Source organism: Brachypodium distachyon, chromosome 2 (genome assembly GCF_000005505.3).
Source record: "Brachypodium distachyon strain Bd21 chromosome 2, Brachypodium_distachyon_v3.0, whole genome shotgun sequence".
Lineage (NCBI taxonomy): Eukaryota > Viridiplantae > Streptophyta > Magnoliopsida > Poales > Poaceae > Brachypodium > Brachypodium distachyon.
The window spans coordinates 11,622,490-11,639,355 of NC_016132.3; the positions used below are offsets into that span (position 1 = coordinate 11,622,490).

At 45.6% G+C, this 16,866-nt stretch overlaps 2 protein-coding genes across 2 annotated transcripts; one reads left to right on the plus strand and one right to left on the minus strand.

Annotated features, from left to right (window-relative positions):
• Positions 1-3,369: 3,369 nt before the first annotated feature.
• LOC100843046 (NPL4-like protein) lies at positions 3,370-7,169 on the plus strand. Its single transcript, XM_003567660.4, has 2 exons — positions 3,370-4,547; positions 6,569-7,169. The coding sequence occupies exons 1-2, from the start codon at positions 3,555-3,557 to the stop codon at positions 6,821-6,823; spliced, it is 1,248 nt and encodes a 415-aa protein (XP_003567708.1). The 5' UTR covers positions 3,370-3,554; the 3' UTR covers positions 6,824-7,169.
• Positions 7,170-9,904: 2,735 nt separating this feature from the next.
• Positions 9,905-14,542, minus strand: LOC100843651 (peroxidase 56). The gene is made up of 4 exons (XM_003567662.3): positions 14,092-14,542; positions 13,638-13,992; positions 10,530-10,654; positions 9,905-10,407 (listed from the first exon to the last, which is right to left on the minus strand). The coding sequence occupies exons 1-4, from the start codon at positions 14,341-14,343 to the stop codon at positions 10,105-10,107; spliced, it is 1,035 nt and encodes a 344-aa protein (XP_003567710.2). The 5' UTR covers positions 14,344-14,542; the 3' UTR covers positions 9,905-10,104.
• Between the last annotated feature and the right edge of the window lie 2,324 nt (positions 14,543-16,866).

A 16,866-nucleotide genomic window follows, 5' to 3' on the forward strand; every position in this document is an offset into this window, starting at 1 on the left:
TCCTCCGAGCGCATCGCATCGATCCCTTCGTTCTCCCCACGACCACACCGCCACCCACCGCCGCCGCCCTATTCTCTGGACGCCGCTGGATCTCCGGCGACTGGCTCGGGCGACCTCCTCTCGACTGAGCCGCGCCTCTCCTCTGGCCGAAACCGCCACCGCCGTTGGATCCGGGCCGCCACCGGATCTCCAGCGACTGGCTCCGCCGCCCTTCTCTAGAAAGAGCCGCGCCACTCGTGTGGCCGGTGCCGCCTTAAGATCAGGAGAGCTCAACCTGCTCGCCCAAGGTCCCGCCTTCCTCTGCTGCCACCTTTCTGGCTTAGCTGCTGCTTCGCTTGTGGCCTCGAGCGGCCCGCATTGGCCCCTGACGCCGCTCCCACCTTTGGCCCCTAACGCCGCTACATCCTTTGGCCTCCGACGCCATGCGCCCCTGCCCATCCTCTTTGATGCCAGCCTGGCCCTCTTCCTTTCCCCGTTGGCATCTACTTCTTTCCCATACTCACTGTACATGTGTGGATGCGAATCACTGTGTGCGTATGCGTGAAAGTTTTAAGACTTTGTGAATTAGCTCACAGTACCATGTATTAGTGTATGCATATGTTAAGATATAGCTTGTGAATTAGTGTACAAGAATTCGAGATATTAAACGACTTATTTTCAGTTAATATTGTCTAATTAGTGTATAAGAATTCATGAAATAGCCATCAAATTTATTGTCATATGTATGCTTGTCTAAATTGTGTAAGGAAATGAAATAATTGATCATATGCAGCAAAAATCTGTTAAAATGGCACAATCAGCACTTATACCCGATCTACGGTACTATAGGGTCATTTAGGTCATTTCAACATATTCCAGCTGCAGCTACAGTCGCACCAGCCGCCGAAACAAACAGACATCTAACAACTCCAACCTTCCAGCCACAGCTGATTCTGGGAGCTGCAGCTATAGAATCTGCAGCTGTGAATTTTCAGCCCAAACAAACACAACCTAAACAAGGGTTCTACTAGGGATACTTCAGCGGACGAAGCACCCATTGGATTAGTTCAACAACATCACCGTAGGGGTTCGGCTCAAAGAAATTGCAATACTCCTTCCAATTCATATTAATTGTCTCAAATTTGTTTAAATATTGATATATCTATGCCTAAAAAGCATCTAGATACATGTAATATTTCGACAATTAATATGCATCTGAGGGAGTAGCAAAACCATACCGATCAATAGACGGAGGTGGACGAGCACGGAGAAGAAGACTATGTGCATGAGCATAACGTTCTGAGCATGAGCACCAGGACAGGAGAACTGGGCAAGCGTGCCTTGCTCAGCAGGAAAGTCGTGCAAGTGACGAGATATGTACTCAGCAGAGTCAGCATGGAAGACACGAATAGCCGAATATGAGTGTTAAACTGAGTCAAACCATAATTTCAAACTAATTATAAATAAACAAGACCTCATTACGGAAAAAAAAATATATACAAGTGTGACGAGACATCATCTATAAAGATAGTACAGTAGCAATTGCCCCTTTGGAAACGATGGGAGCCTTATCCCAAACATCCGAATGAATAAGATCAAAAGACGTTGTGATAATGAGACACTATGAGGATAAGGCAACTGCATATGTTAGTCAAGGTCAAGTTTATATCCCTGAAAATTTAATGATACACAGCATGGGACAGACCCTAGAAGAGACCATGACGAAATATAGTTGATAGACGAGATCCATACAAATGACCAATATGGTTATGTCATGATGGAAGGAGCTGGTAAGTGAGGTGGTCGAGTGAATAAAGATCAAATTTATATCCCCTGATAATCTAACGATACATCTCCTAGCACAGACCCGAAAAGACTGTGACGAAATATAGTTGATAGACGAGATCCAAACAGATGATCAAGATTATGACGTCATTGATGGAAGAAGCCGACAAGCGAGGTGGTCGAATGAGACAGACTAGCAACAATGGCAACCTAACAAAAACGAATACAATCTACTCCCTCCGCCCATGAATAGCAGTCGTCTTATTTGAACTCAAGAGTCCAGGTATACCAGGTGCGGTACAAAACTTGCCCTCCTCCTCCCAAAAGTGTACAGTAAAATGCTTTTCCAGCCCTCCTGGCCACACCCGACGCCTGCACTTGCTATTATTCATTGGCCTGTTTCTGTCCTGCGCGTCAAACGAGGCAGTGGTGTGTGCTACTTTCAGCAGGGCAGGAAGGGGATTTCTCCACACCGCTGCTGCTCTACCATCCTTGGTGTCCGTGAAATTTTCAAAGCGCCTGGTATATTAGGTATATTAGGACGGAGGGAGTAACTCCCAAGACACTGCAAGTCAAGATGCCGAAGCCCAGAACGGATCACCACTCTAATAGAGAGATGAACACAACACGAATCAACATCGAGAATGAACGAACAACCAAACTCAGTAAGCTGGGCAACAAAAATTAAAGGGAAAATTGGCCAGCGGACACCGTTATTTTGTGGCCTTTGCCCAAACACATCGCTCAATTATGGATTTGTCGGGTACCATTACAGTTCTGTGACCATTTGTTGAAACACACCGCTGGGTCCAAAAACGGAAACTTGACTTTTTCTGCGTGTTGAATTACCATCTTACCCCTTCTCTAATAATTAGCTCTCTCTCCCGTGTTGTTTCACTATAGTTCTGCTATTCGGTGTTGCGAAGACATTGTCGAAACGTTTAGACTTGTGCTGTGTTGTGTGACTACGTACTACTACATGGATCATACTCATTGATTTTTTGAAAGTGTAATCAATGAATTTTTAATTGCTCTGTTTTTTGCTTAATTCCGTACTCCATGTGCATCGAATTACGTAGGAACAGTCCTGTGATTTTTGTTTGCTTTTACTTTATGTTGGTAGGTATCTCTGTCTTTTCCCTTCGAAAGCTAGATACAATGAGAATTATATATTTTGAATATTATTGAAGGATTTTCTGTTGACAACTGTTTCTAGTGTCTCAGTTTGTTTCAAAGGAAATTAGATCATAATCATCGAGGGTCCCGATCAAGTTGCTCACAAATCAAAGCGTAGTACTAAAACATAGAAAAGGTCGGCTTTCTATTTTTTGACCGACGGTGTGTTTCAACAAATGGCTACATAATTGTAATGGTACCCAGCAAATCCACAATCGGACGGTGTGTTTGGTAAAAGTCACAAAATAACCAATTTCTCCAAAATTAAAACACGAGCAACACGAAAAGATAGTGTCAAAGAGTACCGGCAGGAGGAGAACTGCAGAAGTATCATCAGAAGTCAGATGCCAGACGTGCCCTCAGCGTTAGCAACCAATAAAAAAAAATGACAAAAATTCTAAAACCCCCTTTTCAAGAAATCAGATGCCACCAGGCGTATCCAAGACGCAACAACCAGGCCCGCTCGACCTTTCCGGAATCCGGAGCGGAACCCCTCCCCTCTCCCCCGCCGTCTCTTCCCCACCTCCGTCTCCTCCTCCCGCTCGGATTGGATTCCGCTCCCGAGCTCTATAAGATCCCCTAGAAGCCCCCACACCGCCGGCCAAGAACCCGCGATGATCCTCCGCATCCGCAGCCGCGACGGCACGGACCGCATCACGGTGCCGGACGGGGCCTCCGCCACGGTCGGCGAGCTGCAGCGCCTCATAGCGGCGCGTGTGACCGTCCCCGTGACGCTCCAGCGCCTCTCCCTCGACCCCGCGCTGCTGCTCCCCGCCGCCCAGCCGCAGCTCCTCTCCGACCCGGCCACCCCGCTCGCCTCCCTCCCCCTCGCCAACGGCTCCTTCGTCTACCTCTCATACCCGCCCGACGCGCGCTCCTCCCAGCCGCCGCCGCCCAAGGCCCTCACCGTCGCCGGCTCCTTCGGCAAGAAGATGACCATGGACGACCTCATCGCGCGCCAGATCCGCGTCACCCGCCAGGAGGCGCCACTCTGCGCCGCGGCCTCCTTTGACCGCGACTCCGCCAACGCCTTCCAGCTCTACGTCGCCGAGTCCCTCGCCTTCGCCGTCAAGCGGGCGGGATTCCTCTATGGCCGCGTCGACGCCGAGACCAAGGAGGTGTTCGTCGACTTCATCTACGAGCCACCACAGAGCGGCTCCGAGGACGTGGTCCAGCTCATGCGGGATTCCGACGAGGAGCTCCGCGTAGATGCCATCGCCGACGGGCTCGGGATGCGCCGGGTCGGACTAGTCTTCACGCAGGCAGTCGGGAGGAAGGCCAGTGAGACTGGCGAGTACACCATGTCGAACCGTGAGGTGGTTCAGGCTGCTGAGCTGCAGGCCGAGGGTGGGATCCCGGAGTGGGTCACTGCAATAGTGAAGATCAAGGTCGGCGATGATGGCACTGGGGATGTGCACTTTGAGGCGTTCCAGTTGAGTGAGGTTTGTGTGAAGCTGTTTAAGGACGGGGTGCTGCAAACAGAGGTTGGGGATTCTGACGATCCACGCCTGTCCAAGATGCGCAAGGAGGTGATTGCAGGGGGCAAGGATACTATGGAGGTGGATAATGATTTCTTCCTGGTGCCTGTCAAGATCTCTGATCACCAGGTATGATTTACTTTTATTCAATTGCATACTTCTAGGCTTATACTCCCTCCGTCCCATATTAAGTGACTCAAATTTGCCCAAATATTGTTGTATCCATGCCAAAAAAGCGTCTAGATACATGTAATATTTCGACACTTAATATGGGACGGAGGGAGTACTTCGGTGAAATTAAGTTGTCCAACAAAAATATAATCAATCCTTAGGTGAAAGTAGGACATGCTTTGCTTGATTTGGATATGGTTTGGTTGAAGACAAGTTTGATTCTTTAATTTGTTTGATGTTGTGTCATTGAATTTGAGGCAAAACTTAACCTTTTGAGCTGACCAAGTCAATCAATATGACAATATGTGCTTGCATTGGATGCCAAGCCTTTGTTTATTTACTTGGTTACCTATAAATTTGTACAATTCAAGGGGAAAATCAGAACCATCTGTCCGCAGGACTGAATCTTGCAGTTCATTAATTTGTGAAGTTATCTGTTTCCTGCATAGTTTAGTATGCTTCATGTCAAGTATAAGATCATAAGATGCAAACGATGACATCTTGCTTTGCTTTGAGAAATTGAATTTCTAGATGTAAGGCTGAATATCTTTGCTTTCGCCCCTATTCTAAGAAATAGTTAACTGCAACAACTCAGTAGTTACAGCATGTGGAACAGTAGCTGGGACACACTATATTAGTAAAACAAGAATTGTGTTATTTTAGTGTGATACTTGAAGCATATGCGGATTTGTAGTTTGGATCCATGAAGGATAAATCTGGTTCTGTGCGGTCATTGTCAACTATAAGATTGTTCATATGTGATTATATTTAATTTATTCCTGAGTGGCGGAACAAAAGGTTGAATGTTTTGCTTAGGATGAGACTTGGCTAGTAACTGAAATTCACAACATTGGCAGCGGCTACATAGTTTTGAGTATATGATATTAAATTTTAAAGCACTTGTGTAAATAAGAAGGTTTCTGGTGAGGGCCTTGTGAGGGACCCTTGCTGCATTCAAATCATACTATGATAGGAGTCAGCTAATGTGAAATCTATAGGCCATAAGGAGTTAAGAACAGTGGTTTGGTTGTGCTCAGATTTTTAGGGAACAGGCAGGGCAGTGTATCAGCTAGTTCTACCATGTACTGCTCTTGTAATGATGTAGAGATGCATGTGGTTTTAAGAATGTTTGAAGTTGACCTGTAGAAAGGAACCAATTGACATTTTAAAAGCTCTAAAATCTCAACTTTCTACCTTTTAAAGGTATTAGAATCTTTATCTTGAGGGGATCTACCTTTTAAAAGTTCTAAAATCTCAACTTTCTATCCAATGAGTTATTCCTTATCTTCGGTGGAAAGAAACCAAAAAGAGGCCAATCAAAGGCCCAGATGGCCAGATGTGAATTTTATTCGATCCTTTTTTATCTGTTAGATTTTTCTGAAATAATATTAAAGTTTACTTTGTAAACTTTACAGAGCATCAAGTATTCTAAAACCTGTTAGATATAACTATGGAAATAATAATAACTTGGCATCACAATTATCGCATTTTTTTGCGTTGGAAATTACATACAGTGGAATTATTTTCCTAAGCATTTCCTTCCATTCTAGAGAAAAATAGCTCAGTGACACTGCAACATTTGCAAACTAAATGCTGGCAACTGCAGAAGTGGCGAGGCTCAGAATTCATTTTGATGGGACATTTGTTAGTTGCACCTCAGTATAATGATCTCACTCACACAGTGTTATTCACCAATTTGCCCTTTTACTCAAATGCTCCTGATTGCGATTTGAATGATGTTTTTAACATTGTCAGTTCGTCTCCAAAATAAATTGCTGCGGTGCAGTTTTTTCATACTGCTAAAGTCCATACATTTTAGTGATACTTGTGGGGGATATTTTACTCTTCCGAGTGTTCTACATTAACATAATCCCACCCTAGAAGCGCAGAAATGGTTCATTAGACCTTTTCCATCTTTATTATGGTACCTTTATTTTACTCATTTGGATGTACTAACCATAATGCTTCTCTGTATACAGGGTCCACTATCGATTGGCTTCCCTATAGAGAACCGTGGAAGTCCTTTAGCAATGAGCACACTCAGGAACCACCTGGATCGTGCAAAGCATCTTCCATTTGTGAGGCGGATCTCTGACTTCCACTTGCTTCTCCAGGTTACTACTTTCCTCGATGTAAAAGCAGATGTTCCTATTCTAGCTGCATGCGTAAAACACCAAGTCAAAGTGCCTGAGGGCTACCAGCTTCTGATCGAGACCTTGGCGGGTCAAACATAATGGGTTTTCTGGAAACAAGACACTATTGTCATTTAGTTCACTCTTATATCATGTGTAACTTATGGATGTCTCAGTTGTGTAAGTCTTGTTTAATTCATATTTGCTTACCTTCGCGCAAGGGCAACATGTTTCTTTATGTTGTGCGAAACCTGGTCCTATACTGGTTGAAATTGGAGATGCTTCTGGTGGTTGCATTGCCTGGATTTCGGAGGAGCGACAATGTCGATGCTTCATGGCATGCTGTGTACCCTTCATAAAAAGATAGTATCATGTTCTGCATTCGATGTTTGAACTATAGGAGATGGATAATGATATTTTGGTCAATATATTGCTACTGTTACACGCTGCTTTGTTCCGTTTTGAGAGGTTCTTTAATCATGGCCTCGTGAAGAAATCTTGCTCGAACTGTATGTTTTCTGAGCATTGTGCTCTCCTTTTCTAGAAAGAGTTTATTACTCCCTCAGTTTCTAAATATAAGATGTTCTAGGTTTGTCCTAATTCATAACTACCAAATTTATATATTCCTCCGTCCAACAAAGGATGTGTCAACTTTGACTAAATTTGAATGCACTATATACTAAGTCATGTCCGTATATACATTCAAATTTTAACAAACTTAAGACATCTTTTGTTGGACAGAGAGAGTACACAAAACTGTCAACATCTACAACTCTAAATCAGTTTCATTAAAGCCTTCGAAATATATATCCTGATAGTATATTTAAATGTTGTAGATGTTAAGTTATAAACTTGGCCAAACTTTATGAAATTTTGGCTTAAGCATGCGAAGCCAGACGAACATGGGGTTGGGCGGAGGATTAGTTCTGAGTCCTGACTAGTAGCAACTTTTTTTCTTGGTTTTGGCTCGTCGGAAGAGGCACCCCGTCCTTTTTTCCACCGATTTGTCCTTGTGTTCCCGGCCACACCCTCCTCTTCTTGTTTCTTTGCTCCTCTTGCTCTATCTCGATCTCCACTTTTCAAGAAAATCAACTAATTTTGAAAAATCTTAAGAGGGAACTTACAAACACCCGGAAAGAGCTTCCAAATTTTTTAGAGAGAATTTTTCAAATTTCGAAGAGGAACTTTGTAAAATTCCAAGGGGACTTACAATTTTTTGAAGAGTACTACCTCCGTTTCCAATTAATTCGCGCCGGCCATTTTGCAAAAAAAAATCCCTATTAATTTACGAAATCAACCTGTAGTACACATCTTCAATTAAATGTGGACTGCGTGTTGATTTCGAAAACTACAGGTTTTTTTGCAAAAGTTCTGGTAGAATGTGGATTGTGGTTGATTTCGGGAAATAGCAGGATTTTTTTTTGCAAAATGGCTGGCGCCAATTATTTGGGAACGGCGGGAGTATTTTTTTAAAAAAATGGAGAGAACTTTCACATTGAGAAAACTTCAAAATTTTAGTGAAAACTTCCAAGTTTACGGAGGAAGTTTCAAAAAAAATGAGGGATCTTTTACAACTTTCTGTGGCTCCATGAAGTTTGTAAGGCGTCATCGGCTCATGGAGTAGAGTGCCTTCTCTGGTGTTCAATGATGTAGCACGTGGTGGCCGGGTGGTGTGCTTTGTTCTCTGTCGTTCTTGCATCGCGGTGACGCTTTTGGAGGCGGTGTCCTCGTCCTTCCTCCTTGTCCTTTGCGGGCGGGTTGGTTGAAGCAAGACCGCCGACATGGGGGTTTCCCCAACGGTCATCAAGTCTTATTCGTCATCAAGATCCCTCCTCTTGCGGCGGGCTACTTTGGAGGCGGCTCTCAAAGCTTCTTACCTATGATGTCTCTTTCGGTCTTGCGGGAAGTGCGGCAAGTCTTCTCCTTCTCCGACGATGACTACGACGGCGAATTTCGGCGGAGTTTTTGTATCCTCTTAGTTCCCTCTGTAATTTTCTTTCGGGCGTGACTAGGGCTCAGTCGAAGTTTCTCAGTCGGTGAGTGTGTGCGAGGGAATGTCCTTGTTTCCTCGTTCGATCCACGTACTGATTCCCTCATACGTTCCGTGACTCATGGGCTCTTATGTGTTGTGGGTTGGCCTGAAGCCTGATTATGGGCTTCTGGTTGTGTGATTATGGACTCATGGACTTATGGGCTCTTATGTGTGTGGGTCAACTGAGAAACAAAGCTTGCACACAGTTGCAGCTACAATTTGAAAAAAAAAATGTAATCTTTTGCAGCTATTATTTCTATGCCAAAAAATTGCAGTTGCAATAAAGTATGACATATATTGCAGTTGATATTTAGTGCAAAAAATATCAGGTGTGGCATATACAAAAGCAGGGAGAGATTGCAGTCGTGATTTAGTAAATTGCAAGTCTGAAAAATTTAAAAATATTCAAAAAGGAAATTGCAGTGGTTAAATCTAAATTGCAGCTGTAAAATTGGGCAGAATATTTAAAAAGATTTAAAATAACAGTACTATTATATTAATTGCAGTTGCAACTAATTAATTGCAGTGGTGAAAAAATGCTAAATTGCAGCCGTAAAAATTACAGAATATTCATAAAATAAAAAAAATTACAAACTGCAACTAATTAAATGCAGTTGTTAAAAATAATAAATTGCAGCTATAAATGTTACAGAATGTTCATAAAATAAAAATTAGCAGTTGCAACTTATTAATTGCAGCTGTAAAATGGGCAGGATATTTATGGGTGCAATTGAAAAAAAATCAAAGTTGCAATCAAGGCCCTAATCTTAGACATACCAAAAAGAACCACACCTAGTTATTCACGCACACAGACAAGGAGGGGAATCGATCGGCAGTTCCGTCGACTGAGAAAACCAAAATCGCAGTCGACTGAGCGTAAGCAAAACCGTTTTCTTCACTATGGTATGACTACCCTCGTGCCTTACTACCGTAATGCGCTTTCGAGACTTTCAGAAATTAACATTGGACCGGCCCAAATATCCAACAGTTGTGTGCAGAAGTGAAGCGCTCGGAGGAAGTGGAAGCAGTGTATGGACAGAGAGTCTCGGTGATTCGGACATATGTCATGGCGGTATTTGGCGGCTAGCACGATGGTATAGGGTAGCGACTAAACCACCAGACGATTGGTCGCCACAGACGCCACATTGTGATTTTGCCTTTTCTATTCTATAGTTCCATCCAGTGATTTTCTTTAAATTATTATTAGTAGCGTTACACGTACGTAGTGCTCCAACTTCGATCACGGCGACAACATAGCACGGACGTCACAGATGCGAAGACGCACACCATAGGAAACAATATGCATCTTCCAGTGCGTGAGAGATACCGATTTGTGGATCTAGCATAGAGCTTAGGAGTTGACGACGTTGCATCTGTTCCTGATCTGGCCATTGGCGCCGGTGAGCACCCCGATCTGGCCCATGCGCTTGATGGAGTTCTTGAAGTGGTCGAGGAAGACGCCATTGTCCTGCAGCTTGTCGACGAGGGAGGCTGCGCGGGCGTTGGTGACCAGCGTGGCGTCGGAGGTGAAGAGCCCCTGCCCGGCTTTAAGGTTGACGAAGTAGTGGCTGTCGAAGGAGGTGCTGCTGCCGGTGTCCATGGGCACCACCGTCGTGTTGTCGTTCGGGTCCGCCTGGTTACGCCTGCACTGCCCCTGCGCGCGCACAATCCCATATCCGTATACTAATACGATTAGGCACCCCGCCGCTGAGTATTATTCCATCCATTATTATGACAAGATTAAGGAATGCTGACTGAAGAGAGATATATAGGTACCTGGAGGAACTTGGCGTAGGGTGGGTTGAGGGAAGGATCGATGTCGCTGGGGTTGTTTTTGCCGGTGAAGTTGAAGATCCTGGAGCTGACGAGGTTGCAGTTTCCTATTCCGATGGTATGTCCGCCTGCAGTGTGTTTGCACATGACATGTCCAAAAAAGGTTCAATTCAGTTAAGCGGTCTTTTTCTGTCTTTTTCTTATGAGTGGATTCCATTTTTGACACTCAAGTTTCATTTTTTTTACAGCTTTGACCCCAGTTAGTGAAATTTTCCTTTTTTTTACCACATTTAGCGGAACTTGTGCCACCGTTGACCCCATGTAAGAGTTTTGCCCAAATCTCTTCCGTCCTAACAGGTCAGGGTGGATTCAGGCAAAGCTCACCATGAGCTGGCTGCCGGCCTAGCTTGGCCCGAAGAGCAGAGGAGCCTCTGCAGCCGGCTCGGCTTGCCCGCCTCTGCTCCTTCGCCAAGCAGCAGTGGCGGCACCACAAGCAGGCAGCAGCAGCATAGCGGCACAACACGCAGGCAGCAGCTAGCTAGCGGCAGCAGCACACAACAAGCCATAGAAGAGGAATAGAACCCCCGTCAGCGGCGGGGACACGAGGGACATCCTGGCGATGTACGGCGCAAAGGAGCTGACGCCTCACGAAAAGCAAGAATGAGTTGGCCGTGAGCACCACCGCCCACACCACCAGCACGAACACCGCGAACGCCGCCGGCGAGGAACAGCAGGAGGAGTAGAGCAGCGGTGACACCACAGTACTCCACCGCCTGCGGCTTGAGCACTCAGTGGGCTGGCGAGTTGAGAGTCGTGAGACCAAGTTCGAGCTGGAGTACTCCATCAAAGTAGTCGATCCTGAGATCGCAGGGGATCGTCAGCGGGACGGGATTTGGACAAAAGTCTTAAATGAGATCATTGGTGGCACAAGTTCGGCTAAATGGGATAAAAAAACGAAAATTCCACTAAACGGGTCAAAGCTGTCAAAAAATCAAAACTTGAGGTCAAAAATGGAATTCACTCTTTTCTTTTCACGGCTCCGAGTGGGTGAAAGCAAATTAAATGTGCTGTACAAACACACCTGTGCTATACATTGCTATGTTCATAGGCCACCACTCCGGCACTCCGTCGTAATGGTTCATGCCGACACGGGCTCTCTGCGTAGTCCGTACTAACTAGCGCAGCAACCTCCTAGTGTAGGAACGGTTGCCCTTTTTTGTCCTTTTTCAAGTAGGGAACTCTGTCGTTTTCAGATCATTAATTTCAACCAGTTAAGCAGAGTTTGGTCCTGTTTTCTTCACTTTGCTTTCTCCTTGTGTCCCAACACGTGACCTTCCTCTTCCTGAGCCATCGGATAGAAGTTCGGAAGATGGAAAGTCGTGGAAAAGTTGTATTTCTAACCGAGATAGAATTGCCGGCCCCAACTGTCCTATGATAGAGGACACCGCACTTCACATGATAGACATATATATTCAAAGCCTAGTCTTTCACATGATAGAAAATTCAGTACTCCTCGATTCGACAAAAGATGTCTTAACTTTAACTAAATTTAAATACATCTATTCACTAAATCATGTTTAGATACATTCAAATATTAACAAACTTGAGACATGTTTTGTTGGACGGAGAGAATATTATTTTGCTAAAAGTACAAGAGGATATGATATCAATAGTAGTAAAATTTACGCTGCTTCAATTAGGTCCGCCCTGCCAACAACTTGGTTGTTCAACGCTGTATGTTTTAAATGCATGCGGGATTTCACTTTATGTTCTTTTTTTAATCTTCTGTAAAAGAATTTTGCATTAACCTTCTATGTACTTATCAGTCATATCGCATTTGCTCCAACGGTCGCATTATTCAGCAGCTGTACAACCTCTGCTTGTCAACGAATAGCCCTAAATGCAAGAGGCAAGCTAACGTGCCTTACAGTTGCAATCAAATCAGCCGGTTCAGAAATACATATCTATCATCATAAAGGAGGAATCCGTAGTTTATGATGACAAGAGGCAAGCTAACGTGTCCTGCATGCAGTTGCAACCAATCAGTTGGGTTTGATCGGAGAGCTACGTTACCTAGACTAGAACACGAGTATCAAAGAGGTAGTTAGCGGGGGTAAACGAATCGGTCACCGACAGTCGCACCACTTTCAGATGAGACTTAAGTTGACATGTTTCATGCAACTGTACGTGACGTGCATGTGTTGCAAGTACTCCCTCTATTTCTAAATACTTTTCGTTGTTTTAGTGTAACGACGAGTATTTAGTAATGAAAGGAGTACATACATATCTGCGTTCTGGTTTGTACGAGCACAGTTTCAGTTACGTAGTGCGTACTAGTGATACTCAAGTCTAAAAACGTTCGCCAACGCAAATGCACATAAGACTCTCGTACTGACCACTGTTTTGTACAAGGCTCTTCATATAACGTGCTCCGGTGCATAGGTGCAAGGTCTAAATTAAGCAACGCCCGGCATCTGAGAACAGAGTATTCAGCGTTGCGATACATACGTAGAATCCTTTTATGTACTCCCTCCGTTCCTAAATCATACGGAGGACGTATGATTTATTTTTACGATGTATAGGATTCTATGACCTAGCATGTAGAAGACTTAGGATGGGCATTCTATATCAACAAAATAGAGTGGAAAAAACGTTTGTCATAATTTCACCGTAACAAAAATTTGTCATTTCCCATTTGTAATTTTGACATAGTTAGTTTGAGTTCTTGGTTTGCAGGTTGGTAACTGCTGGGCGCTCGCCCATTATGTCTCTGTGGTCTGCCATGCCACATTTAACACACCGTATGGTAGCAATGGACAGCGCTACAGCGTAAAATTCCTGCTGCAACCTATCAAACGCAGGGACCGACGTGCGCTGCGCGTGGCTCGTCCCACGGCGCCCACGCGGCGTTGTTCCTTTCGTTGTTTCTCTACGATTCAGCAGTAACCACAACGACCGTGGTCCACACTCACAGCGTACCGACAAACGCTAAGCTAGCGCCACACACACTAAAGGAGCAAATTAAATTAGCGCAAGCGGCAAGCATGCATCAACTGCAAAATTAGCTAGCTAGACAGTACAATGAAGTGTGGGTTGACGGAGTATACGTACCTGAGAGGACGACGAGGTCCTGGACGCCGAGGCCCTTGCTGGAGAAGTTGGAGGCGAGGACGTCGAAGGTGGAGGACGGCGCCGGGATCTCGTCCAGCGCCTGCTGGTCGCTCGAGATCGAGCCGTCGCGGCGTCCGGTCTCCACCTCCCACAGCTTCTTGCCGTACTGGAAAGACACGGAGTCCCGTGCGGCGAGCGCGACGATGTCGGCGCAGGAGACGACGCCCGGGCACGCCCGCTCCAGCGCCGCCTTCACCTCGTCGATCACCTCGAACCCCGCCAGCGACAGGTTCGGCGCCGAGTCCTTCTCCGCCGTCCTCGTCGGCGAGTCCAGAAGCACCGACGCGTCACACCCCTGCCACATTAAGCCGCGCGTAACAAAAGCAACAGTCTGAGACACACTTATTATGAATCGGCGATATATTTTGACTTGAGATTAGCATTGTATACGTACCCTGACGAAGCAGTCATGGAAGAACATGCGGAGGAACTTGGCGGCGAGCTCGCGGTTGCCGGCGACGCGGTTCCACACCACCTTCTGCGCGATGTCCTCCGCCTGAGGGCAGCTCTTCTTGTAGAACCCCTTCTTCAGCCCGGCCGCCTGCGCTGCCGCAGTGTCCAGGCTTCCGGCGGACAAGACCAATACTGCCACGGCAACCAGGCATCCCAGCTGCTTATTACCCTTCATCATGTTACCGCTCAACATACAATGGATCGATCAAGCAGCTAGCTAGCAACTAAATTTCTGGCTAGATATATAGAGCTAACTCTATGCATGGCTATTTATATCAGTCGGATATGTGTTATGACGTGTGAGCTAGCTGGCTTATTTGGGAACAACTTTGCGTAGCTAGCTAGCACTTTGGTCCACTTTCGTCAACCATCTCATTTTTCATTACGAATATATACAAGCTAAAGAGCTATTGGTGTGTGTATCTCTCAGCTCACCATCTGGAGGATACTCCGTGACTGTGCCAAAATATAAGGCATATAATTTCTCTTGATTGAAACATGTCAGAATGCCAATAACGAGAGGAAAGACCCCCGCGTCGATTCATGCCGTCGGCCCTCCCTCTTTCAGTGGCGTATTCAGCCCAATGGGCCAGGTTGGTCCAACAGTGACTTACTTTTTTTTGTATAAATGCACTTTTATCCGTTTTGCTACGGCATACCCAAGGTATAGAGAAATTCCTGGATGGTCCCTAGTGGACCACCCTATGGATACGCCAGTGCCTTCAGCCATCTTTCTCACCGCCGCCAAAAAGATCCGTCAAGAAAGCCCATGAGAACGGCGACAATGAGGTGTTTTCCCGTGATAAGTGCTGGGCCGTGGTCCCGGTGCACATGCTGAGGGCCGTAGCTGGCATGACAACGTGCTGTCGGTGGCTAGGCCTGCTCTGGTGGATTGGATCCAGCCCGGCTTGATTCGCCCAGGAGGCGACAAGATCAAATCGGCGGTGGTGTCCGATGCATATGAGCGGCTGGCGACTTCTCGATGCAGCGGCAAACATCGGGTATAGACATGCTGAATCTCTTTGATTGTAGCAAAGGTAGCATCTGCTGTTTGAAATGAATACACTATGAAATTAATATATTTTTTGAAAAGGAGGGCATTCCCCCTGGCCTCTGCATCAATCGATAAACACAACCATAATATTATTAAATCGCAAAAGGCGATCAAATCTCAGTTATTACAATTCAAAATGACAACAAGGTAGAAAAAAGCAAAGTCCTCATAGCCCATAGCTCATTTGTCACCTCAGAATTGGTAGCAACAACAGATGATGCCACCACACTGGTTGCCGCCGTATTGCCCAGAGCATCTTGCCAATAGTGGCTTTGTCTCTAAGATTGAGGACCTTGACACGTCCTTCAATATTGCTGCTGGGCAATGGCCTGAGTGGCACAACTAGCTCCTCTAACAAAGTTGGTACCACAACCGCCATAGCCTCCTCTGCTTCTTCCGACACCGCCGATCCGGCCCCAAGCATAAAGAACCGATCGCGACCACAAGTCGGGCTGCGCAAAAAAACAGTGCCGCAATCTCCTTGGCCACTAGCACCATAGCCTATGACTCCAGCGCCAAAACATCCATGCCAGACATTTGCATCCACACAATCACCTCCATTGGCATCTAGGCCCAAGTATGTTGGCGTTGGCAATGAGCGGCCAATCACCAGAGCAGACCGCCGCTCCGCCGTCTCCTCCTTTCTGGTGCGGTAGGAACCGTCGGTCCCAAGAAATCCTTCATGAGAAGAATTTACCTGGATTAACATCAATAGCCGGCAGAGTGGCAGCAACCACAGTACCACCACTTGCGACGACAGTGCCTAGCCCTGCCGCAGTTCTGACGGCATAGCCAGCCAAGCCAAATCCATCGCCTCCATCTGCTACAACGGCGAACCCACGCCTCCAAAGGACATTGAAGAACATAGCATGACAACCTGCGCGGAACAACGCCAACAACTATGAAATTAATATATTTGATGATATATTTAGTGATCCTGATTTGGCATAATAGAGGTTAATGGTTTTAAAGCGCCAGATCCGAGGGGCTTCTATCACCTTGAAGTCCATTAGAGAAGGGTGGACTCTTGCCTGTCGGCTTCATGGAGCCGGATCCAGTGCCTTGCTGCCATGGGAAAGGCACGGCGTGTCCTGCGCCCTGTCATCCACCATCCATTGAAATTGGACGGCCGAATTTTAAACACAACACGCACATGCAGCAGCTGTGTAAATATTGCAACATATCTTTGCTTCTCTGTTTTTGGATGCAGCAACTTGAATTGGCTTCCGATTCCCCTTGAGTAACTTATTAAGCCAAGTTTTTTTGTCCTTAATTTTTTTATGGAACCTACTTTTTCTTGAGCTTCGTGGCTCGTTTTCTTGCTTCATGTTTCAGTGTAGCTTGTCCAGTTTGCATAATATAATATGTACTTAGTTTATGCCATGATTTTTTGAAATAAATATTTAATGAAAATGTCTAATTATTCAACAAGAATAAGGAAAGGTTTGTGAATTATGACTTCCATGAAGATTTCGTAGGCCACAAGCCGAAGGTGAGGTCCACAGGAATATATGCTTTGGCTCTACAACTACATTATTTCAGCTATCTTGTAGGAGAAACTAAGAAGGTATGGACATTTTTGTGAGAGTCATCTCATCCTCTACGGCAACATCGGCATGTCGGGCTATAGAGTATTCTCCTCACAGTTGAGCAGTCCGGAAA

Excerpts from the sequence above, each read along its gene's own strand:
- LOC100843046 (XM_003567660.4), top strand. The coding sequence starts at position 3,555 with ATGATCCTCCGCATCCGCAGCCGCGACGGCACGGACCGCATCACGGTG. Across the intron at positions 4,548-6,568 it reads TCAAGATCTCTGATCACCAG|GGTCCACTATCGATTGGCTT; the intron begins GTATGATTTACT and ends CTCTGTATACAG.
- LOC100843651 (XM_003567662.3), bottom strand. The coding sequence starts at position 14,343 with ATGTTGAGCGGTAACATGATGAAGGGTAATAAGCAGCTGGGATGCCTG. Across the intron at positions 13,993-14,091 it reads TCCATGACTGCTTCGTCAGG|GGGTGTGACGCGTCGGTGCT; the intron begins GTACGTATACAA and ends TTAATGTGGCAG. Across the intron at positions 10,408-10,529 it reads CCTACGCCAAGTTCCTCCAG|GGGCAGTGCAGGCGTAACCA; the intron begins GTACCTATATAT and ends GTGCGCGCGCAG.